This window comes from Setaria viridis, chromosome 8, assembly GCF_005286985.2.
Source record: "Setaria viridis chromosome 8, Setaria_viridis_v4.0, whole genome shotgun sequence".
NCBI lineage: Eukaryota > Viridiplantae > Streptophyta > Magnoliopsida > Poales > Poaceae > Setaria > Setaria viridis.
The window spans coordinates 12,999,071-13,025,187 of NC_048270.2; the positions used below are offsets into that span (position 1 = coordinate 12,999,071).

General features: G+C 41.9%; 1 protein-coding gene across 3 annotated transcripts; it reads right to left on the bottom strand.

Annotated features, from left to right (window-relative positions):
• Nucleotides 1-9,834: 9,834 nt before the first annotated feature.
• Nucleotides 9,835-21,600, bottom strand: LOC117833417 (uncharacterized). 3 transcript variants are annotated; one of them, XM_034712889.2, is made up of 10 exons: nt 21,290-21,600; nt 21,023-21,121; nt 20,804-20,942; nt 20,189-20,450; nt 19,869-20,097; nt 19,623-19,773; nt 19,330-19,515; nt 17,469-18,608; nt 10,720-16,722; nt 9,835-10,102 (listed from the first exon to the last, which is right to left on the bottom strand). In XM_034712889.2, the coding sequence occupies exons 3-10, from the start codon at nt 20,903-20,905 to the stop codon at nt 10,016-10,018; spliced, it is 8,160 nt and encodes a 2,719-aa protein (XP_034568780.1). In that variant the 5' UTR covers nt 20,906-20,942; nt 21,023-21,121; nt 21,290-21,600; the 3' UTR covers nt 9,835-10,015. The 3 variants fall into 3 exon arrangements, with proteins under 3 accessions (XP_034568780.1, XP_034568781.1, XP_034568782.1); XM_034712890.2 differs by having other exon boundaries at nt 21,023-21,600; XM_034712891.2 differs by lacking the exons at nt 19,623-19,773; nt 19,869-20,097; nt 20,189-20,450; ... (1 more) ...; nt 21,023-21,121; nt 21,290-21,600 and having other exon boundaries at nt 17,469-18,627; nt 19,330-19,468.
• Nucleotides 21,601-26,117: the final 4,517 nt, after the last annotated feature.

The following is a 26,117-nucleotide window of genomic DNA, read 5'->3' on the forward strand; positions in this document are numbered from 1 at the left end:
CTCTGCCTTTTCCCTCCTGTATATTGTCACTACACAAGATAGTTGTTGATGGCAGTTAGCATACCAATTTATAAACCACAAGCGTACGAATCAGTTGTAGCTCTTCCCTAAGAGTATCCCCCAAGGTTTATTAATCCGTGGAACAAGTGGATTTGCATGCTTATATAAGCACCAACCTATGTAACCGAAGGTTCTTTATATATGATAAGATTGATCTAACAGAAGAACTAGTGACTTAGATTAAACCGTATACAGAGCATGGATGTAATCGACATGAATGAAAGAACTAGATCTAAGTGTTATTGTGATTGGATGTGAATCATGCCCAACACTTTCCCTCTTCCATGTTGTCACTACACAAGGGTATTCAAATATTGAACGATAAGAACACGGCTTGATGATCATTCTAGGTAAGCAAATAAGCAACCCAAAGTAGCGCTAGTCAGCTATTACATTAAGGAGCATCACCAAGATATGATAAATAACAAACAGATCTTAAACAAGAGTTTTAGCGATTACAAATCAAAATCTCCATACAACCCTGAGGACAAACAGAGACTTTACCACATGATCTTACATATGTTGACAGAATTCTGGGTAAAGATCACCCTCTAGATCAACTGGACCGAGGGGAGGATGAACAGGGGTAGAAAAGCCCCAGGCCAATCGGCCTGGCCATTGGCTTGGGAGGTTCCTTCCTCCTCTGATACTCCGCTTCGCGTGGCTTCTTGTAGATTGAATCTTCTCTCCATTTTTCTTCCTTGTGGCGGCAGTGGATGGTGTTTGTGTGCTGTTTTCTTCTCTCTATCCAACTTTCACTTCCTTGTAGTCCATGACAGGGTATTTATAGTCTCCCATAGGCAGTGTCTCAGGGTCAATGTTGGTGAAAAAACCTAGAGATCGTCGTAGACTTCACGCTGAAGAAACGGGAGGTCGACTGGGCCCTGGAATGGGCCAGGCCGATCAGCCCAGAGGGTCCCAAGCTAATTGGCCTAGGCCCTTCTTGGACCTTTTGGTCCACTCCTTCCTCGTGCTAGCTTCCCTCGATGACCCATGTCCAAATATCCATTAAGCTCTTTATGCAAACCCCCTTGATTATGTCGTATTTCCTATCCTAATGCAATATACTCCAAAATACAACAAATATGCAATAATGAGGTTATTTCAGGTGCCAAGTGGCAGGTTAGTATAAGATTAAACATGAAAATGCTAGTTAAATGGCACTAAAAGTGTTTCAATAATGAGCATCAACAGTTGTCAATCACCTTTCTCACACACACTAAATCGAAGCATCCATAGAGTTAAGCTAATCACCATGATTACCACAAACTCTACTAAGAACATATGTTGTACAGAATAGAGACCTCACATATGTAAATAAAGCATCCCAATAGCATATATCATGATGTATTAACGGACATAAATAACATGTAGCAGTTACATATCAACAATCCTATCAACCAGGGACAAAGAGAGGCTTTACCCCATAATATCTTTCACATTTCGACACACAAATGGGGCATGGAACATCTGGAGAACACTCTGACCAAAGATGAAGATGAAGACGAAGATGAGGGGAGCAACAAGGGCCTCAAGCTGATCGGCCTAGGAGTTTCCTCCATCCTCTGGAGGACCCCTTCAATGCCGAAGCTCCTGATTAGTTCTAAACCCTATTCATTTTCCTGTGACAATGGTGGAATGTGGTTAATAGCCTCTCTATCACCTCAATCTTTCCCTAGTGAATGTCTTTGGTATTTGTAGTTGTCAGCGTCGGTTGGGATGCCTTCTGGGTGAAGTATCTGGAGAAAAACCCTAGAATTGTTGAGGGCTTCCTTCTGGTGAAAGAGGGCATTGATCGCGACTGAAAATGGGCCAGGCCAATCGGCCTAGCCCCTCTCAAGCCGATCGGCCTGCCCTATGTAGGCCTCAAATGACTGAGTGCTTCATACAAAAGTTGTATATCTTTTTGAGCCATGTAATTTTGATACCAAATTCTCCCAAATTTGAGTTTGGATGAGGAAGATATGGGTCTTCCAAGTTCAGCTGGTCCTGCGGGCCTACAGTCCAATGTTCCTGATTGTGTCTTCCATTATCCGAAGTCCTAGCCCAAATCCAACCTATACAAAACCCCTTCATTTATGTCATATTTCTTGTGATTTTGCAATATGGTCCAAAACACAACACATTTGCGAATATAGGGTTATTTCAAGTGCCATGTGGCAGGTTAGTATAAGAATAAGACCAATCATGATTAAATCATACCAAAAAGGTGTCAATAACGAGCGCCAACACACCACAACAATGGGTGGCCACACCACTGGCTCCAGAATCACCACAACAATGGGTGGCCACACCACCGGCTCCAGCATCACCACAAAAAGAGTAGGTGGACTGGACGCAAGACCATACACCATCGGCTCTAGCATCACCACAACAACAACAGGTGGACTCACTAGAGCAGCTAGAAGAAGAGCCACCACATATAGTGCCGCGAGTCATATGGGCTTAGAGAAGGAAGGGTCATACATTGCAGCAAGATGGCATGCGAGCAACAAAGCAAACAAGACGGCAGACATCCAACGACGGGGATATTCCAAGCTCTGTACTAACACAGAGTTCGACGTGATCATTGAGACCAATGATATACCACATTTAACAAATTGTCCTTGAATTTGAGTATGGTAAACTGTTACTATCCAACTGGGCAATCTCAATGGTTCCAGGTGAAATGCAGAGGATGCATAGTTGGTACACGAGGGCATGTAGACTTGGGCTCAAAGACTTGTGGGCACAGTACCCACCAGATGTATTTGGACCAAAATCCAATCTGGGGGATAACATCACCATTGATTTTTCGAGACATCCATGACATGTTCTGCCTCGGACAACTAGAATTAAACATCGTTAGAATGTAATGCATGTAAGTGGTTTATCAATACTAATATGATACTAATATCTTGTATATATGCTATGGTCTACATGTACTATGCATATCAATTAATTGCGGTACATTGCAAGAAAATGACGCGCATGTTGTAAATGAAAAGGCCTAGTATCTTGACCCTTATACTATTTGTGAGCTAGGCACAACTTCCCAACCAAGTGGAGAGACAACCATGATGAGCTAGTTAAGCTTTAGACACATCGGGAGAAATACTCCAAACAAATAGAAGCTCACAAAGATGCTATGAAGAAGGTTTTAGCCTACATAGCGCATATGATGATACAATGGAAATAAGGAAGGGATTACATATGAGTACCCTACAACTTCCAATGGGTCTAATTTCTATCATTTGTTATAATATACACTTGCTCCTTGATGCTTGAAAAACCGTATATAATATTTTTGCAGAGGTCACTAGATTGCTTTTCTGCTAGAGCCAAAGCAAGGAAGGGCTACCGTATTTGACTCATTGGATTGGGAAAAGAAGAGATACAAAGAATTCATATACATCCTACAAAATTTTTAGAATTTCTTGTCGTGTACACTTACATTGTGCAAATTTTTTCCCAAAGATAACATATAAATTAACTGCTCACTTTTTTAAATAGGGCTTACCAACACTACATTCGCAGAGGAGGGACTTATAACCCCGAGAGACTTGAAGAAATGGATGTACGCACAAACTTTCCATGACACAAGCAACCTGTATGTTTTGTGTTCTGTGGGTATTACGTGTGCGAGCACATTAGGGTGCTCGGGAGATACACAACTGATCTCGAATGTGTAAGTGGCTCTTTTATAGGGAAGTATATATGTGCACATTGCATTATTTTGCATCTATCTAACACTTGCCTAATTTTTTGGTGGATTCATTAATTGCTTATTAGGCTGAAACTACATTGTACACGACTCAATGAGCAAGAACTTCTAAATGCAGTCATCGATTTATGTTCTTTCATTTTGCATGAAGTGGTCAACCCAAGGGGTAGCTTTTATCACCCTGGACACTCATTAGCATAGGAAGATAAATATGTTAGCCTCCGTGAGTGGGAGAATCAAGAATACCACCATGAGTAGCCTTCGTGAATGGCAGAAAAACAATGAATAATACATTCTATTTTTCTATTATTTCATCTGCATAATTTATATTTATGTAACATACTCAATGTCAATCACTATAGCTTGTTCGGTCGTACACTACATTGTTAGGGTGAAATTGGCGGGAACAAAAATTTTAAAAAACTGGCAGGAAACAGTTTTCGCAAATTTAAAAATAAATGGCTTATTTTTTGGCGGGAACGACATTTCTATGGGCAAGTCATACCATCACCAGAACCTGGAAAATAATTTGCAGGGGCAGATCATGGCGTCTCCCACCCCTGAAAATATGTTTCTAGATGTTGATGATGGCGTGGCTCACCTTGGAAACGGCTTTACAGGGGTGGACAAATACCCGTTCCTGCAAACAGCTGTTTGTAACTGTGAAAAGCAGGAGCGGCTAATGCAGCCGCCCCTACAGATGCTGTTTCAACTAACCCCGAAAACCGTTTTTTATAGTGCTTGGTCCCTGTTACACAGTGCTATCAGTGGGGAGGCTCCTGTCAAGGAGTCGCGAGTAATCCACCCCGTCACGACCCAATCACGTAGGCACTGAAGTAACAGGAAGACCAAGTCTATCCCGTCATTGCAGGCCCTCATCAACGACTATCAGCACGCGATCTACACCACCACTGGCGTATGCCTGCTAGGGGAACACCAGCAGGCACTACACGCATTTTGATGTATTGAGTAAGATTAATTAAACAGTAATTAATTGATTAATTATGTAATTAGGTGTTCTTGTTGATTAGGCTAGTGATCCCACGGGTTAATCATGTTTAAGATTGACCTAACAACATGTTTCAAGCATATCCACTGTCTCAATGCTTCTCTTATGGTATGATGTCATCTTCATGAGGCCCTTTTGCCTCTGTCCACAGAAAGAAAGGATGTAGGGTACTGGTGCCAAAAGTAATTCATCACATAGGAAAGAACTCATAGAGCCGGATCCCTAACTAACATGAACGCATAGAAATAGAAATAAAGGAATAAGTCTACTTGACCCTGACCTAATGAGGTTGGTCTACTTAATCCTCTCACCTATAAAATTAGGTATTCTACCACTCAACTATTCAAAACCGTCTAAATAACCCCTAGTGTGGTTTTGGAGACGGTTTTGCCTACGTGGCACAACATATGGACAATGAGGTGGCAAGGGCACGTTTAAAAATCTACTTCACCTATATAACTGTTTATTTAGCCCGTCAAAGTATTCAATACCATTGAAATCATCCCTTACACATGGAAGATGGCTTGGCACTGACTCTCTCCTTCCCTCCCTCCCTCCCCCCATCCCTCTCGCTCTCTCCATCTCTCTCTCTCACACACCACACACGCACGCACACACAAAAGCATGTCCCACTAGTCATCTTTTCACTGTTTAGCTCATGGCCAAAGTAAAATAAGAACCCAAAATGGAGGCGAAGTTGATGTCAAGTTGTCACAAAGTTAGAATAATGCAGAGACAAGGACATGCTTGTGTGCGAGCGAGAGAGACGGTGTTAGTGCCCATCTTCGATATAATGCTCCACGTCAATGGAAAAACATAAAAATTCTTATAGGTGATAATTTAGATGGCATTGAAATACATTAGGGAGTTAAATATCTTGCTATATAGTTGAGGGAGTTATGTAGATGAACCTCAATAGTTTAGGGGTTAAAGTACATTTCCAAACATATTCTTTCCATATCATTGTCCATGCGTAATGCCACATATACTACCGGACACAGGGACTTGGCCGAGTGCCAGCGGCACTCGGCGAAGCCCAAAAACACTCGGCAAAGCGTTTGCCGAGTGTAACACTCGGCAAATGACACACGGCAAAAAATCTGTTGGCAAACGCTGATTCACCGTGTTTTGTGTCGGGTAGTCGGCAAAGACTTCGCCGAGTGGCAAAAAACACTCGGCAACCAATTTTTCAAGAAAATTAAAAAAATATATCCGGCTGCAGCCACCACCACCGGTTGCCGGCACCACCACTGCCACCACACACTGCACCACCGGCCGCTGCCACCACCACCGCCACCACACACTGCACACACTGCCGCCGCCACGCCCCACTGTCGCACGACCCGCCCGCGTCGGCCGCCTCGACCCGCCGCCGCCGCCGCCACGCCCCACCCTCCTCCCCATCGGATCCGGTGAAGAAGGACGCCAGATTCGGGGAATAAGAAGGGCGCCAGATCCGGCCGGGGAAGAAGGGGAGGGTGGGGCACTAGATCAGGCCGCCATACGCCGCCCCCACTGGCCGCCATGACCCGCTGCCGCCTCGACCCGCCCCCGTCACCGCCCCGCGCCAGATCCGGCTGGGGGAGGGAGAGGGGAGGGAAGGAGGTGCGCCGGGGAGGAAGGGAGAGGGGAGGGGAGGGGAGGAGGACCGGCCGCCGGCGGGGAGGGCAGGGAGAGGAGGGAGGGGGCAGGGAGGGGGCATTGCGGGGTGGTCGGAGGAGACGGGGTGGGGGGGGCTCGGGGAGGGGGCGCGGCGGTGCGGAGGAAAGGGGGCTCGGGGGGTGGTGGCCTCGTGGGGTGTGGGGTGCGGAGGAAAGGGGCACGGTGGGGTTATGTAGGATTTTTTCACGTTTGCCGAGTGTCCCCGATTGGCGCACTCGGCAAAGTTTTTTTTATTTTTCTGCGAGAAAAAACTTGTTGCCGAGTGTAAAAAATAAAGCACTCGGTGAACCTTTTGTTTGCCGAGTGCTAAAAATAAAACACTCGGCAAAGCCTTGATTTACGGAGTGTCATTACTTTGCCGAGTGGTTTTCGCGAAACACTCGGCAAAGAGCTCTTGCCGAGTGTCCGACGGAATACACTCGGCAAATAAAAGTACACTCGGCAAATTAGAGATTTCCCGTAGTGATAGGCAAAACCACCTCCAAAACCAGCCTAGAGGGTTATTTAGACGGTTTTGGATAGTTCAGGGGTAGAATACCTGGTTTTATAGTTGAGGGAGTAGTTGAGGGAGTTAAGTAAACGAACCTTAGGTCAGGGGGTGGAGTAGACTTATTCCTAGAAATAAATTAGTACATAGATAAATGAAATTGAAAAGAACTCTACTTTTTGATAACTTCCTCATTTTGTTGCTACTGCAGATCTTATGAAACTGATAATATCATATAGATATACCTCCAACAAACATTAAAAGGATCTCAGATGACTCTCATCGAAGCATGACGTCAGTTAGAAAATTAATTCCTATTGGAAGTGCCTAACTGCATGAATAAGGTACTCCATCCGTCCCAAATTACTATTCGTTTTGGCTTTTCTAGATATAGCAAAATCTATGTATCTAGAAAAGCCAAAATGAATAGTAATTTGGGATAGAGGGAGTATTTGGTAATTGGTAGGAGCATCCGGTTGACTACATCAATCTCATCTAGTATAAAGCCATGTAGGGCCCCACTCTCTGTGGCATTGACAGTAATAGAAACAGTAGCTTTCCCGCTCCAAGCTTACGTACTTGATCCTTTTCTTCATCAGATATGATGGTGATTGTTCGTATAACACCTTTCAGGTTGCCAAGCAACACAGCTCCCCGCTGGTGTACATGGTGTCAAACAAACACCAACAGCAGGAACCTATTCACCATTGGTTTCAAGTAAGACCCTCTTGGATGATGGCTGGTGGGAGATGGGCGGAGCTAGACAAAAATATAGGGGTGCACCACTTCATAGCATATGTAGAATATTCATGCTAACATGGTGAAAATTGAAAGGTGATAAGTGATTGTGGATTTTTTCTAGGGTGCAGTCGCACCTGGTGCCAACAACGTAGCTCCGTCCCTACACTAGGTGGATGGATCTTGAGAACAAGATGACGTTAATCACTACGGGAAACAAGAAAATTGCCGAGTGCCAGGGGCACTCGGCGAAGGGCGAAATACACTCGGCGAGCCGTTTGCCGAGTGTAACACTCGGCAAACGGCACACGGCAAACTTTGTGACAAGCAAACAAGGACTTGCCGAGTGTTTTCTGTCACGCACTCGACAAAGACTTTGTCGAGTGGCCAGAAAACACTCGGCATACAATTGTTGAAAAAAATAAAAAAAACCTGTTCCGCCGCCGCCGCCAGCACCACCAGCCACCGCCGCCAGCACCGCCACCACCACCGGCCACCACCGCTAGCACCTCCATCGGCCACTACCGCCAGCACCACCGGCCACCACCGGCCACCACCGCCAGCACCTCCACCGGCTGCCTCCGCCAGCCACCACCACCAGCCACCAGCCGCCAGCAGCACCACCACCACCAACCGGGAGGGGAAGGGCCGGAGGAGAGGGAGGGGAGGGGCGCCGCCCGCGCCGGAGAGGGAGGGGAGGGGCACCGCCCGCGCCGGCGGATCTAGAGGAGGGAGGCGGCGGTGCCGGAACCGGGGGAAGCGGCGGCCGCACCACCAGCACATCACCACCATCCACGCCACCGCCGCCGCCACCATCCACGCCTGCCGCCACCATCCACGCCGCCGCCACCATCCACGCCTGCCGGATCCGGGGCCCCCGACGCGAGTCCCCGCCGGATCCGGGGCTCCCGACGTGAGTCCCCGCCAGATCCGGGGAGGAGGGGCGGATTCCCCGCCGGATCTGGCCGGATTTGGGGAGAGGGGCGGGGCGGCCACGCGAGGGAGGGAGGAGGGGAGAGGAGGGGGAGGGGCGCCAGTAGGAGAGGGAGAGGGAGAGGGAGGGAGGGAGGGAGGGAAGGGGCGGCGGCGGCAGGAGAGGAAGGTGGAGGAGGGGGGCGTCGGCCGGGGGTCGAAGGAGGGACCGGGGGGGCGTGAAGATGAGGGGGCCGGGGGGTGGGGTTGCGGCCGGGTGTTTTTTGAGGGGGGGGCCAGCTGGTCGCCGAGTGTCCAACGTAGGACACTCGGCAAAGTTTTTTTGAAAAAAAATAAAAAATAGGCAACAGTTTCAAAAAAATACCAAATTTTCACACGAACCAATATATGTTCTCTATTGACTATACAAAAAGTTTCGTAGTCAAATCAAACTTGACCGTCACTTCGACTCTAAATTTTATGGAATCCTCTCAAAGTTAGTATACTTCTTCCGAGATGCTTCAGTTTGTAATCATTGTACATGATGAAATGTGCAAAACCTTCTCAATTTTTTTCCACAGCCTCCACGTACTATATCATCACATCATGACAAATCTCATGATTTTCAGACTTTGCTTGTTTTTTTTACAATTTAAAAATACTACTGCCACGTTCATGGTCATGTTTCCTGAACAAGATGTTCGAAATTTCTTTTCATTTCATGGGTCAGGTCTCAAAATGGGCCAAATAACATGAATATCATTTTTTTACTCATTTTGTTCCATAATTTGAATCACTTGTACTTCAAATTTGACTTATACCAAAAATTTCCTTGAAATGCAATTAATTAAATAAATATAGCAAATAAATCCAAAAATATACCAAATTTTAACATGGAGTACCACATGTTATATGTGGGGAGTAGAAAAAATTTCATGGTGAAAAGAGAAAAAAAATATTTCTTTGCCGAGTGTCAAAAAAACACTCGGCAAACCCCCTCTTTGCCTAGTGTTTTTTTTGACACTCGGCAAACTACCCTCTTTGTCGAGTGTTTTTTTTGACACTCGGCAAAGAAGGGGGTTTGCCGAGTGTTTTTTTTTGACACTCGGCAAAGTCCCGATTTGCCGAGTGTATTTTTTTTGCCGAGTGTTTTTGGCTTGGCACTCGGCGAAGAGCTTGTTTGCCGAGTGCTCGAAAAAAAACACTCGGCAAAATAAATACACTCAGCAATTTTCTTGTTTCCCGTAGTGGTTCCTCGGCCAGTTGAAGGCTGAAGTTCCTTCTTCCAAATGATACGATGGGGTAGTCACTAGTCAAGTACAAAGGTACATCATGAAATAAACTTTTCCCTATTCAGAAATTGTACCTCTGAATCAACACTGAACTAATTGACCATGCTGTGAGAAATGTAGATGCAACACATGCTTTGGAACAAATATTATAATCAAATAGTTCTTCCACATGACCGCTTAATTCGTTTTCCATGGAGCTTCACTCTTTGTACGAGGTGATCATTCATCAGAAAGATATACTGCAAAATAAATGACACAGAAATATCAAATATTCCCTCGGTTCTTGTATATATGATATTTAAGATAAGTTAATTAGTTAAAAAAATGAGCTAGCTAGCTTATCCTAAACATCATATATTTGAGAGCGGAAGTAGTAAATAAATGGTTCTGCAGCAATTCCTGTTAAAAAGATGGAAGTTAGATATTCTGATCTTGCAATGAGCAATGCAGGAGACATCAACCCATCAATGTTTTGTTTATTTTATCAATAACTTTCAGTGACAAAATTGTCCATACATAAAAAGCTAGAAGCAGTTGTGATTCAAATATGCAAAATATAACTATATAAGTGTCACTAGACCTTTTTCTTTTGGTTTTGTTTACACAATGTGCTTTATGTTAGGAAATTGTAGTAGACTGGGAATGCAGTGTAGTTCATTCAGTCTTAATCTTATTGCGGTTCTTATGTGCTGAATGACATACTTCCGATTCAAACAGAATAAATGGAATATGAGCCAATGTTCAAGTAAATCTAGACTTTTGTCTATCAAAGTTGACAAATTCGTTACAGAGTTGACAAAAGAGCAGTCAGTGAAAGATAAGTAGGAGATGGCAGATAGCATGGCGGGACATATACCTTTACTTTAATGTGAGCAAGCATCTTCTTGTTCTTCTCTAATTTACACCACTCTGCCAATTCAGGGCAGTGGTAAATAGCTAGTCCTTTAAGCTTGGTAAGCTTCTGTATGCTCTGTGGCAAAGAGTTGATACCGCTACAATACCGGATCTGAAGTTTCTTGAGAGCAGTAAGGTCACCCAACCATTCTGGCAGCACTTTTATTCTTGGACAATGTATCAAAGATAGCTCCTGGAGGGATGTAAGATGTCGCATGCTCCCTTGCAAATCGGACAGCTCTTTACACCCTGTGATGTCCATTTTCCGGATAGAGCTGAGGCCACCCAACCATTTCGGAAGTTCTGGCTGAGTATTATCTTCTAGCCACAATGATTTGATAAATGAGAGGTCTCCAATTATGTCTAATGAGTTGCATGACAGATCGGTACAACTTATTATCCTTAACTCAGTGATGGCAGGGAGGTGGTGAAGCAACATCCACTGATCCAAAGGCACCTTGCTAAATTTCACTGTCATGATCACGTTTGTTAGTGAAATAGAGGAGGACACAGTGGATGCTCCCCTCTCTCCCCACGATGATAATACATTATCGCTGCTCTCTATTTCCCATCTCTTAGCTCCAGGTGGGCATGGTTTCAGTCTTAAATCTGGACAATCACGTATTAACAATTCCACAAGGTTTGGGAACATGAATTTCTTGACACTACCCATGTCATAGGAGTACATTGTCTCCCACAACTTGAGGTTTCGCATACGGCATAAGCAAAATTTCCTCAATTCAGGGAAGGCTCTTGCACCGCCACAGAAATCCCCATCAATTATCGTAATGCTATCCATTACACCTATAACTAGCTCTTGCAAGTTTGTTAATTGGCCAAGTGGTGGTAAGCTGTTGCATTTGCATATATCCCACAATTCAATCTTGCTAAGACTTGGGAGATAAAGTGTAATGTCCATAACCCAGGCAGGAAACCTCACACTGCTGTAACCTGTCATATTAAATTCCCTTAAACTAATTGGTGGCACAAGCTTTCCCAGTACTTCCACATCCTCCACAGAACTCCCAGCATCTCTAGTCCACTGTAGTTTCAAATCGTTAATAACCTGTCTTTTCATGACCTTAGTTATGTACAAATCATTAGAATTTGTGTACCACCGTGACATGATGTTGAACAGGAATTGGCTTAGCATATTGGAGCTCCATGGCGGATCAGTGCAACACGTGATGTGTAAAGTACTCAGGGAAGGGAGGTCGTGAAACAACTTCCACTGATCCAAAGGCGCTTTGTCAGATCTGACTGTTACACTCACATCCATAGGTGCAGCAGAGGAAGTAGCACGAGTTTCACCCCATAATGATAATACATTATTGCTGTTCTCTATCTCCCATTTGTTTGCTCTAGGAAGGCATGGTTCCATTCTCAACTTTGGGCAATCATTTATTGACAGCTCCTTAAGGTTAGGGAACATGAATTCTTTCTCAACATCCTTGCCATTGGAGTACATCGTCTTCCATGCTTCCAGATTTTCCATGTGGTATAGACAAAATCTCTTCAGCTGAGGGAAGGCTCTTGCGCCACCACAAAAATCCTCTTCGATGATCGTAATGCTGTCCATTTCTCCAATAATTAGCTCTCTAAGGTTTTGTAATTGACCTAATGCAGGCAAGCTGTTGCATTTACATATATCCCACAGTTCAATCTTGCTAAGTTCTGGTAGATAAAGCTTTATGTTGATAAGCCAGGGCGGAAAGCTCACACTATTGTAACCTGTCATATTAAACTCCCTCAAGGTGCTTGGTGGAACAAGACTTGCCAACACTTCCACATCCTCAAGAGACCTGCAAGCATCACTGGTCCATTGAAGTTTCAAATCATTAATCCCCAGTTTTTCTATCAGCTTTATACTCTGGACCTCTTCTGCAGACTTTACATTATCAAGGCAAGTTATGTGCAACTCATTAGGATTTGCATACTGTAGAAGACCGATGTTGCTGCTAGATTGACCTTCATCAGCTTGGACCACAAAATGCGGCAACAAGTCAAAAATCTTTGATCGGGAGAGTGCAGATTTTTCCAGTTTGCGGCACCCGGTGACATTCAAGATCTTCACACTATCCATTCTAACCAAACATTCTGGAAGCCTCACTAGATGCGGACAGCAAGAGAGGTCCAGTGTATGCAGATTCCTGAGGTTGCCAATACTCTCAGGAACACTGACTATGCTATCATTATTAGACAAGTCCAGATGCCGCAGATTAGAAAGGGTACATATACGGTCAATGAAACTGAATAGCTCATCTGAGCTCGGATTCCAGAAGATAGATCGTGTGGTATGTGATAGACCTAAATAACGGAGTCCAATTAGATTACCAATGACCTCTGGCAGCCCCTCAAGAAATTGACCCAATACATAACCTATTTGCATTGATAAATTCAAGTATTGGATGTTGGTGAGGCCACCCAAAGCTTTCGATACACCTCTAAGCTGATTGTTGTTTGATAAATCCAGATATTCCAACTTTTTGAGATTCACAAATGATTTTGGGAGGTTATCTATAAAGTGACAATTCGAGATATCAAGATGCATCAGACATCTCAAGTCACCAATTGACTCAGGCAATGCTAACATCCTGGACCAACTCAGGTTGAGGTAAATTAGTTTCGAGAGCTTGGTGATACAATACGGGATCGTTTGACTTTCAATCTTGGGGGCATTGAGATACCTCAATTTCACCAATTCACTTATGCAAGCTGGCAACTTGTATATGCGGCACTCGCTTAAATCCAAGACTTGTAGGGATGTTGCAGATGAAAATGCATAGCCGTCTAGCTTAATTTGGCTACAGTCAAGATAAGTAGGAGATTGCAGATAGCATGGCGGGACATATACCTTTACTTTAATGTGAGCCAGCATCTTCTTGTTCTTCTCTAAATTACACCACTCTGCCAATTCAGGGCAGTGGTAAATAGCTAGTCCTTTAAGCCTGGTAAGCTTCTGTATGCTCTGTGGCAAAGAGTTGATACCCCTACAATATCGGATCTGAAGTTTCTTGAGAGCAGTAAGGTCACCCAACCATTCTGGCAGCACTTTTATTCTTGGACAGTCTATCAAAGATAGCTCCTGGAGGGATGTCAGATGTCGCACGCTCCCTTGCAAAACAGACAGCTCTTTACACCCTGTGATGTCCATTTTCCGGATAGAGGTGAGGCCACCCAACCATTTCGGAAGTTCTGGCTGCGTATTATCTTCTAGCCACGATGATTTGATAAATGAGAGGTCTCCAATTATGTCTAATGAGTTGCATGACAGATCGGTACAACTTATTATCCTTAACTCAGTGAAGGCAGGGAGGTGGTGAAGCAACATCCACTGATCCAAAGGCACCTTGCTTAATTTCACTGTCACAGTCACGTTTGTTAGTGAAACAGAGGACACACTGGATGCTCCCCTCTCTCCCCATGATGATAATACATTATCGCTGCTCTCTATTTCCCATCTCTTAGCTCCAGGTGGGCATGGTTTCAGTCTTAAATCTGGGCAATCACGTATTAACAGTTCCACAAGGTTTGGGAACATGAATTTCATCACACTACCCATGTCATAGGAGTACATTGTCTTCCACAACTTGAGGTTTTGCATACGGCATAAGCAAAATTTCCTCAATTCAGGGAAGGCTCTTGCACCGCCACAGAAATCCCCATCAATTATCGTAATGCTATCCATTACACCTATAACTAGCTCTTGCAAATTTGTTAATTGACCAAGTGGTGGTAAGCTGTTGCATTTGCGTATATCCCACAATTCAATCTTGCTAAGACTTGGGAGATAAAGCGTAATGTCCATAACCCAGGCAGGAAACCTCACACTACTGTAACCTGTCATATTAAATTCCCTCAAACTACTTGGTGGCACAAGCTTTCCCAGTACTTCCACATCCTCCACAGAACCCCCAGCATCTCTAGTCAACTGTAGTTTCAAATCGTTAATAACTTGTCTTTTCATCAGCTTAGTTATGTACAAATCATTAGAATTTGTGTACCACCGTATCATGATGTTGAACAGGAATTGGCTTAGTATATTGGAGCTGCATGTCGGATCAGTGCAACATGTGATGTGTAAAGTACTCAGGGAAGGGAGATCGTGAAACAACTTCCACTGATCCAAAGGCGCTATGTCAGATCTGACTGTTACACTCACATCCATAGGTGCAGCAGAGGAGGTAGCACGAGTTTCTCCCCATAATGATAATACATTATTGCTATTCTGTATCTCCCATTTGTTTGCTCTAGGAAGGCATGGTTCCATTCTCAACTTTGGGCAATCATTTATTGACAACTTCTTAAGGTTAGGGAACATGAATTCTTTCTCAACATCCTTGCCATTGGAGTACATCGTCTTCCATGCTTCCAGATTTTCCATGTGGTATAGACAAAATCTCTTAAGCTGAGGGAAGGCTCTTGCGCCACCACAAAAATCCTCTTCGATGGTCGTAATACTGTCCATTTCTCCAATAATTAGCTCTCTAAGGTTTTGTAATTGACCTAATGCTGGCAGGCTGTTGCATTTACATATATCCCACAGTTCAATCTTTCTAAGTTTTGGTAGATAAAGCTTTATGTTGATAAGCCAGGGCGGAAAGCTCACACTATTGTAACCTGTCATATTAAATTCTCTCAAGGTGCTTGGTGGCACAAGACTTGCCAACACTTCCACATCCTCAAGAGACCTGCAAGCATCACTGGTCCATTGAAGTTTCAAATCATTAATCCCCAGTTTTTCTATCAGCTTTATACTCTGGACCTCTTCTGCAGACTTTACATTATCAAGGCAAGTTATGTGCAACTCATTAGGATTTGCATACTGTAGAAGACCGATGTTGCTGCTAGATTGACCTTCGTCAGCTTGGACCACAAAATGCGGCAACAAGTCAAAAATCTTTGATTGCGAGAGTGCAGATTTTTCCAGTTTGCGGCACCCGGTGACATTCAAGATCTTCACACTATCCATTCTAACCAAACATTCTGGAAGCCTCACTAGATGCGGACAGCAAGAGAGGTCCAGTGTATGCAGATTCCAGAGGTTGCCAATACTCTCAGGAATACTGACTATGCTATCATTATTAGACAAGTCCAGATGGTGCAGATTAGAAAGGGTACATATACGGTCAATGAAACTGAATAGTTCATCTGAGCTCGGATTCCAGAAGATAGATCGTGTGGTATGTGATAGACCTAAATAACGGAGTCCAATTAGATTACCAATGACCGCTGGCAGCCCCTCAAGAAATTGATTTTTTTTTTGAAACTTATCACAAAATTGATGCGATACATAACCTTTTTCCATTGATAAATTCAAGTATTGGATGTTGGTGAGGCCATCCAAAGCTTTCGATACACCTCTTAGCTGATTGTTGTTTGATAAATCAAGATATTCCAACCTTTTGAGGTTCACAAATGATTTTGGGAGGTTATCTATAAAGTGACAATTCGAGATATCAAGATGCATCAGACATCTCAAGTCACCAATTGATTCAGGCAATGCTAATATCGTGGACCAACTCAGGTTGAGGTAAATTAGTTTCGAGAGCTTGGTGATACAATACGGGATCGTTTGACTTTGAATCTTGGGGGCACTGAGATACCTCAATTTCACCAATTCACTGATGCAAGCTGGCAACTGGTATATGCGGCACTCGCTTAAATCCAAGACTTGTAGGGATGTTGCAGATGAAAATGCATCGCCGTGTAGCTTAATTCTTCTACAGTCAAGAAAACGCAGGGCCCTAATCTTATCAGTAAAACGTGTAGACGATTTCAGAGGCTTACTACAATCAGTAAGCAATACATATCGACCACTGCTTTCCACAGTAATGCCTTGTTTGCTACCATCCAGAATTTCATCGGCCATGTCTAATCTTGCCATGTCATGCACCAGATCATGCATGGTGAACACTGTGACTCCTTTGTATAATGTAAAGCCATTGTCATAGGCTCCAAGGGTCTGCAACAAAAATATATAGTACATACTAGTGTCACGATGTAATGCCGTTAAAATTTAATAAAACTTCCTTTATCGAAAAAAACATACTAGCGTCAGGTTCTCTGTTCAAGTGGATGTCAAGAAATGTATATCATGCATCTTTATATATAGACAGTCATGCTGAGAACATAAACAGTACCTTGAATCATAACAAGCACATATCATGTGTAGTAACTTGAGTTCTTTTTTTGTTAGGAAACAGTATTGGTGACATCCCATAGTTAGCATTGGTAGGGATACGTTAATACGGTAATACCCCTATTGCCCTGTCACTTGGGTCACTAGGGATATGGTAAGATACAAGGCCATCATTAACATCGGTTGGGATACTAAAATATTCGCTCCGGCACTCAACTCCAACTCGGGTACCAATTATCTATTATTCGTGCTAGCTTTGTACGCCAGCATGGATACCATCCCTTATCTGTGACGCCTCCGTAGTGCCAGTTCCATAAGTAGCACATATGAGGTGCTCTGCAGCTCCGTAATCTTATAAGATAGTATTTATTCAAAAAAGTGGCTCACTGCCACCCCTTATTCTTTGATCACTCTAAAAGACTACATGTAAGTTGTGCATTTATGTGCTTGTTATGATTCAAGGTACTGTTTATGTTCTCAGCATGACTGCCTATATATAAAGATGCATGATATACTTTTCGTTTCAATTTTCTGAAGTTAATAATGAGAAAAGTTCAAAAACAACTCACAGTGGGTAACACAGAATGTTGAAGGAATGATAATCCCAGGAGCTGCACAATATACTTCTCACATAGCTGTATAGGAGAGAGTATTTTTTTGGGCTGGATGAAACCCAAAGAAATCCATTGGTGAATCAGATCATCTTTAACTATCTTATGACCTTTTGGAAATACTGCACAATAGGTAAAGCATGATGTCAAGCATGGATCCATACTGCTATAACTTAGCTTCAATGATGCAAGAACATGATTTGGCGAACATACATCCTTTGAAATATGTTCATTCCAGATATCATTTTCTTTCACTTTTTCCCATTCATCAGATTTCATGGTCTGCAACATATATCCAAGAGATTGTGCTGCTAAAGCCACACCTCCACACTTCAGGGCAATCTCCCTTCCTATGCCCATCAACTCTTCCCTGTCATCTCTAGTTTCAAAGTGACTTTTTTGTTTTATTATATCCCAGCACATGTCATTTGTCAAAGGTCGTATCTTGTACGGTTTAAGGGTAACACAAATTTTCTTCGCAATATGTTCACTGCGTGTGGTTACCAAAACAATTATATTATTGTTCTCACCAAGATTTAGCATTGCCTTCAAATCCTTCATTTGAAATGGATTGTCCTCCCACAGGTCATCTAAAACTATCAGAATCTTCTTGTTAGAAAGTATTTTCGTGAGGATGTTATCCATCTCACGCTTTTCATTAGTTTTGCTCTCCTTTACAGATAGCTGTGAAATTACGGAGTTACCAATTTTATTTAAATCAAATCTTGGGGATACATAAACCCATGCCCGAGAGAAATATTTGAACATTGTATCCTCGTAAATCAATTTGGCAAAGGTTGTCTTGCCAATGCCTCCAATACCATATATTGGAAGGACGATGATCTTTTCCTTCATGGACAGTAGAGCAGCCATTATTTTGTTTTTCTCTTCTGTCCTCCCTACAATTTGTCCTTCACCTGCATCTAATGTTTTTTTCCGTGTATCAACAAATTCCTGGTCATTGCACCTCGAGCTAGTCATCATCGAGTTGAAATGCTGGTATTGATTTGTGATATCCAGTTGTTCTGTTCTCATCTTCGTCACCGTATCAAGCATTGTCATGCTAGGAACAGTTCCGTGACATCCTTTCTGGCGAAGCTGCAAGATTTAAATTTATCTGTCAACACATCAGAAAAATCTGCTCCGTATGATCCATAAAGTTTATACTGACAATTTCCATGAAAATATCCTAATGAAAAAACTACTATATATTACTGAAAATAGTTTTCATGATAGATCCAATACTATCAGTATTATGTCATCACTCCCAGTAATTATTTATATATTGGAGATCAAAGCTAACAATGTTTCACCAACACAATCATAACACAATTTATATTTTCATTAGAGAATTGTTTCAAAAGCACATACAAATTTGGCTCTGACTCGTTAGACCATGACCAAATGTATCAGATAGTTATATATGAAAGAAACTACAAATGAAACTTTTAAATACGAATCGCTAGATGTTGTTTCATGCGCCTATCAAGTTTCAGTGTTGAAACATGACGATATGGCATTCAATTGCAGGTAAAACAAAATCTATAAAATACAGTTTTCCTTTCACCTTACAAAGTAATATCTCCCACGTCATTAGATCAGGTTTAGTAGATATAAAACTGCGAATTGTTATGACATTCTTGAATCCAAGAGGGATCTTTATTGTTGTATAAAAAATCCCTAATATACTAAAATATTGTTGCAAAATGAAGGGAGAACAGGATTGCACATGTAGTCAAGTAATTTACTGACGTAACATTTCATTGCACAATATTACACAGGAAATTTTCACACAAAATTATATAATTATATTAATCACCTTGACAGTGTCTGCTTCAATCTTATTCAGCATATCGATGATCATCATTATGTCAGGCCTTTCCTGGCTATCTTTCTCCAAACATGTTAATGCTATCTGGGTGCATCTCTGTACTTGGTGGCAATATCCTTCTAGCAAGGAATCACTCCAAGTTTCCTGCAACATGTTCCTCCAGCTTTTTTGTACCTGAGAAATTGAACTACTGTCAAACGGGGATGTTATTATTCAAATGTAAATTTTGCACAGTTTTAGGATAATTTTTTATATTGTTAAGAAGAAATATGTGTTCTCACTTGATCAATAAACTCATCATAAGGCATGTTTTGACTTTTGGAGTAGCCCTCAGGTCCTGATACTATCCTTATCATTAGGACACCCAGACTGAATATGTCAAACTTTTTTGAGATTTCACCTCGCTCGATGTATTCTGGTGGCTGGTATCCACTGCATCGCACCACACTCAATAATGTCGTAATAAATGCGTGCATTTTGTGATTAGAAAAAAATGGATATGTTCCCATGATCGGCATTCAACTTACCATGTTCCTAGAGGACTTTGTGATGTCCGTGTCAGTTCTTTACCAAAGATTTTGGACAGACCAAAATCTGCAATCTTTGGCACCATGTCCTTATCTAGCAGTATGTTGTCAGGCTTTAGGTCCAAGTGGTAAAGAGGTTTTTCCAGTTCCTCGTGGATATATTTTATGCCCTCACATATCCCCTTAATAATTTTGTAACGTGTGTGCCAGTCAAGTCCACAGTGCTCATCTGCAGTAGTATACAAACGGATTATTAACCTAATGTAAATATACAGGACAATTTTATTCCATGGCATAGCGAACATGGGGAAGTAGCATACCAGAAATATGCTTTTGAAGGCTCCCATTGTGCAAGTACTCGAAGCAGAGTGCTCTGTATGTTTTTTCAGCAAGCACTATTCTTCCATTGTGTTCTATAGATATTTGCTCTATTTCATAGCAATAACCAAGAATCTGCACAATGTTATTATGTTTCAGCTTCATGAGGTTATAAAATTCATTTTGGAACTGCTTATCATCAAGATCTGGATTGACATCACGAAGCTTCTTGACAGCAACTTCCTCTCCATTTTTAGTCAGTCCCTGTCAAAGACATGTTATCAGTACTCAAGCAAGTTTGACTTTTTTCTCACAGGAAATGGATTGACAGGCAGAAAACTAAATGCAACAGAGACAGTCACTGTCAAAAAATGGATTGACAGGCAGAAAAACGAAGTGCTGGCTCTGCTACATTTAGTGATCACCCGTTAGTAACAAACTAACTGTGGCAAAGGTCGTTACCCACTCGCAATGACATGCGCTGCAGGGATATTATCGCTGCAGATGTTACTAGCAATTGACTTGCCAAAAAGACTTGGTTGTGCCGTTTGGGTAATGAAAATGATGTTTCATATAAAAGATGTGCGAACGAAAACCAAGCGTTTTCCCAATCTTACCCTGTACACCACTCCATATGCTCCTTCACCAAGTTTCTGTTTCTCGGAGAAACCATTTGTTACATCTTTCAATACTTGAAACGTTACATCCTCGAGCTCCATAGTTGTATTTTGTAGATCGCCGCTACCTTTGTAGTTTCTTTTGATGCAAAGAACCCTTGCGTGTGAGAAAATTAAAGCAATAGATGATATGTTCAAGAGATAAGAACAGAGTTGTACCTATACTTATTTACCAGGTGCTTGCTCTACTCTAGATCTCCATGTCCTCATGCCACAACGAGGAGTAGCGGGGATGTAGCAGGATGGTGACGATTTGATCTGAGTTAGAAGCAACGCGAGGATGACGACGAAATATGCCCCAGATCGAGTAAGGCAAGCACATACAGACCACATATGACCAAGTGACCGACCCAGGTCGTGCTCGATCGATGGGGACGACGACCGCGTGGAATGGAAATATGGATATTGGAGATCAGTGGAGCTTACCCTAGGGCATCTCCAATGGTTGCGGCATCAACCAGCTCTCACGGACGATGGCCGCCGGTTGCCATAGCCGGCCGCCCTCCACCATCCACAAGCAGTGGATGGAGTCGATGGAAGCCCGCTGCTGCTTGAGTCGACGAAGGTCAAGCTTACATAAGCTAAAATAAACTGTTGGAAATCGCGCGGATAATAGATTGGACGCAGTCACGCAGGCCTAGTTGCTACTGCCAAACGCATGATAATTGAGAGCTGAAAACAATACCACTACTGCCAAACGGATGATAATTGAGAGCTGAAAACAGTACCACTACTGCCAAACGCACTTCAGTACCGACACGCCCACGTGAGGATAAAGGGCAAAAGAAGGTAGGACCTACATCGATTTGCGGGGCCCAGCAGCGGATACGATGGGGATGACCATTATACTTTTGCGAATTAGCTCATTGCAAGACCAAGCCCGTAATAACACCGGTAGAAAAACAAAATTCCATCCTTAATAAAAATCTCAATTGTTTTTTACCCGATTTTAATTTTATAATCTGTGGAGACAATTTTAGTCATGGTCGGTGTTACAAACCCGGACTAAAACCTCCAAGGGTTTTAATCCCGGTTTTACTACTAGAAAAATAACCTCTTATCCCGAGACTTACTACCGGTCACTTTTTAGGCCCGGTACTAATATTAGCATTAGTACCAGGCCTAACGGATAGTCCTTGTAGCGGCGCTCGTAAGCCTCTTTAGTACTACCAGTACTAAAGGGTGCACATTAGTACCGGTTGGTTGCCCCAACCAATACTAATACGCCACAATCCCTTTAGTACCGGGTTGGTGCATCAATCGGTACTAATTCCCCCCTAGTACCGATTGGTGCACCCAACCGATACTAATTTCTTTCTTATAAATACTCCTCCTTCTTCCTCCAGCCCGAGCCATCTCCTCCAGCTCGAGGTTCACCATATCCTTGGCGAAATAGGGGGAGGTGCTGCCGGATTTGTGACTATTTCTTGGGGATTTCACTCATTCAAGTGTTCTAAAGGTTAGAAACTTCATCCTCCCTTGATAAAGCATACTAAGTTTTATGTTTTAGAGCTAGAGCAATTTGTGATTTTTAGAATAAGGTACAATGGAGAAAATTTTCATTTATATGAATGTGTTATTTAGAGCTCATATTTATGATTTTTAGAATAAGCTACAATTTTTTGGATGCTATGTTTTGTACTAGTCAAAGAAATTGATATGAGGTTAGAGGAATAATTTCATAGTTTAGTACTTTTCAAATATGAGGTAAATAAATTATAGCAAATGTGAGCGGGATAAATTGTGGTACATAGAGGTAATAAGATGAAACGGAGGTACATAATTAGTCATTTTTAGAATAAGCTACAATGGAGAAATTTTTCATTTATATGTTTTGTTTGAGCTAAGTAAATTATGTGGAAAATCTAGAATTTGTTCATAGTTTATTCATTTGCAAATATGAGCTAAATAAATTATGGTACATAGAGATGGCTTCTACTGCTGGAGGTAGTGGCGATGGTGGGGGCGATCATCGTTCGTCTCGTGGCAAGGGGAAAACCATAGTTAGCTCTCATGTTAAGCCGAAGAAAATGAACATGTTAGAGAAAGCAACGCTTCGTTATATGCGGAGATGTCATGAAGATGCTGTTGCGGCGGGTCAGGAATCTTCTTTTGGTGGTCATTATGCACCACCACCAAACCCAGGTGTTTTAGGTCCACTTAGTCCTACCGTTGCAGCAGGAACAAATAAACCACATGATGAGGTTGGGTTAGCGAAACCTTTATCTTTGCCGCCCAAGGATCCTTAAAGTCCTTCTAGATAGTACTCAGTGGATGGTTTGTCATAGTGTATCATGTTGTTTGGGTCTGAAATTTCAATTTGTGTATTTCTATCTAAACTTTGAGCAACATTTGGGTTTGTCATAGTGTATCATGTTGTTTGGGTTTGAAATTTTAATTTGTGTATTTTTATCTAAATTTTCAGCAACATTTGAATTCAATGGTATTTGTATCGATTATTTCAGCAATTACGTTATCAAATTGTAGGAAATAATGTTCATTTCTCGCTAATTCAAGAATTTTTCTACATTTTCTAGCTAATTCAACATTTTTACTACAATTTTAAAATTAATTGATATACTACAGAAATAGAAAAATAATTAACCACAGCTCGAGCTTCACCCTATCCATGGCACCATAGGTAGCTGCTGCAGGATTTGTGACCATTTCTTGGGGATTTCACTCATACAAGTATTCTAAAGGTTAGAAACTTCATCCTCCCTTGATATATGGATAGTATACTAAGTTTTATGCTTTAGAGCTAGAGTAATTTGTGATTTTTAGAATAAGGTACAATGGAGAAATTTTTCATTTATATGAAGGTGTTATTTAGAGCTCATATTTTTTAATATATGCACCATTTTGTATAGGAAATTGTGAAAAATCATGTTAACTTAGAAAAAAATCTTGAAGTGGCTAGAATTTATATAAAATCATATTAATTCTTAGAAATGTATAAAAATAAGTTAAAATTATATCATGTTAATTTAGCAGTTACATTATAATGTTCATTTCTCACTAATTCAAGAATTGTTTTATATTCTCTAGCCAATTCATTTATATGCATGTGTTATTTAGAGCTGTTTTTTCAAATATATGCACCATTTTGTATAGGAAATTGTAGAAAATCATGTTAACTTAGAAAAAAAATTTCGAAGTAGCTAGAATTTATATAAAATCATGTTATTTCTATGTAAACTTTCAGCAACATTTCAGTATGCTATTTGTTTCATATTTTTTATGTTTCATTTATAATTGTATGGATGATTAGAATATCTTTGGTTCAATAATATTTTGCAGATAGATCGGCAATTGAGGTACAATGTAGACAAAAGTTCCATGGAATATATTAATGGCTTGCATGGTTTTCTCGATCAGGCAGAATCCAACAAACCACCGTCGGGTTTCATTTGTTGTCCATGCAGAAATTACAAAAATGAGAAGGATTACTCATCCAGAAAGACTATTCACGCCCACATATACAGTTCTGGATTCATACCTAACTATTTTGTTTGGACCAAACATAGGGAAAGAGGGGTTATGGTGGATGATGATGAAGAAGAAGAAGAAGATGACAACATTGCTGACTAGATTCAAGGAAGTGCCTTTGCAGATGCTCCAATGGGCGATGCTGAAGAAAAGATGGGCGAGGCAAAAGGTCTTATCGATGATCTAGGTTAGGTGTTGCGAGATGCAAAGGAAGAATACAAGAATGTGAAGGAGTTAAAACTGTTCGAGCGTATGTTAGATGATCATAAGAAATTATTGTACCCAGATTGTAAACAAGGGAACAAAAAGTTGGGTACCACACTGGAATTTTGCAATGGAAGGTAGAAAATGGAGTTTCTCACAAGAGTTTTGATGAGTTAATGCAAATCATAAAGAACATGCTTCCCGAGGGGAATGAATTGCCATCGTCAACGTACGAAGCAAAAAAGGTTGTTTGCCCTCTAGGTTTGGAGGTATAAAAGATACATGCATGTCCTAATGACTGTATACTTTTTCGCGGAGAGGAATACAAGAAATTGGAGGCTTGTCCTATGTGCAAATTGCTGTGTTATAAGATGAGGTAAGATGACCCTGGTGATGTTGAGGGGGAAGCCATCAAGAAGAAAGTTAATGAGAAGGTAATGTGGTATTTCCCTGTAGTACCACGGTTGAAGGGTTTGTTTAGAAACAAGGCACATGCAAAGTTGATGCGTTGGCACAAAGAAGAACGTAAGCAACATGAAATGATCAGACACCCCGCTAATGGGTCCAAGTGGAGAACAATTGATAGAGAATTTCCCGAGTTTGAAAAGGATGCAAGGACCATATGATTTGGTTTAAGTATACATGGATTCAATCCATTCGGAGAGTTTAGTAGTGGTCATAGCACTTGGCCTGTGACCTTATGTATGTTCAACCTTCCTCCATGGATGTGCATCAAGCGAAAGTTCATTATGATGCCAATAATTATTCAAGGCCCAAAACAACTTGGCAACGATATTGATGTCTACCTAAGACCATTGGTTGATGAACTTCTACTGTTATGGAAGAAAGAAGATGTACGTGTGTGGGATGAGGATAAAAAAGAGACTTTTAATCTACGAGCATTATTGTTTGTAACCATCAATGATTGGCCGGCACTTGGTAATCTGTCCGGATAGTGAAACAAGGGATTTTGAGCCTGCACGCACTATTTAGATGATACTTGCAGCATGTATTTGAAACATTGTAAGAAGGTCATGTATGTGGGCCATCGTCGATTTCTTCCTGCTAAGCACCCGTTAAGAAAGAAAGGAAAATATTTTGAAGGGGAGGAGGAAAAATGTACTAAGCCCATTCACCATAATGGTAAACATGTATTTTCTATGATAAAGCATGTGAGGGTAGTATTTGGCAAGGGCTCTGGTAGCCAATATGTTCCGAACAACGAGCATGGACATGCACCCATGTGGAAGAAGAAGTTTATATTTTGGGAGCTACCTTCTTAGCAAGTCCTTTAGGTCCGTAATTTAATTGATGTGATGCACTTGATGAAAAATCTTTGCGTGAATGTGCTTGGCTTTCTAGGGACATATGGAAAGGCAAAAGGTACAATTGAAGCATGTCAGGACCTGAAATGTATGAAACAACGAGATGCCCTACATCCGGAAAAGGGAGATGATGGGCATTACTTGCATCCTGCTAGTTACACTCGCAGCAAGGAAGAGAAAGGAAGCATGTTTGAGTGTTTGAATAGTATCAAGGTCCCATCGGGCTACTCCTCGAA

Coding starts and splice junctions, on each gene's coding strand:
- LOC117833417 (XM_034712889.2), bottom strand. CDS start 20,905: ATGGAGCTCGAGGATGTAACGTTTCAAGTATTGAAAGATGTAACAAAT. Junction 20,098..20,188: donor CCTTCAAAAGCATATTTCTG/GTATGCTACTTC, acceptor ATACTACTGCAG/ATGAGCACTGTGGACTTGAC. Junction 19,774..19,868: donor CAAAGTCCTCTAGGAACATG/GTAAGTTGAATG, acceptor GGTGCGATGCAG/TGGATACCAGCCACCAGAAT.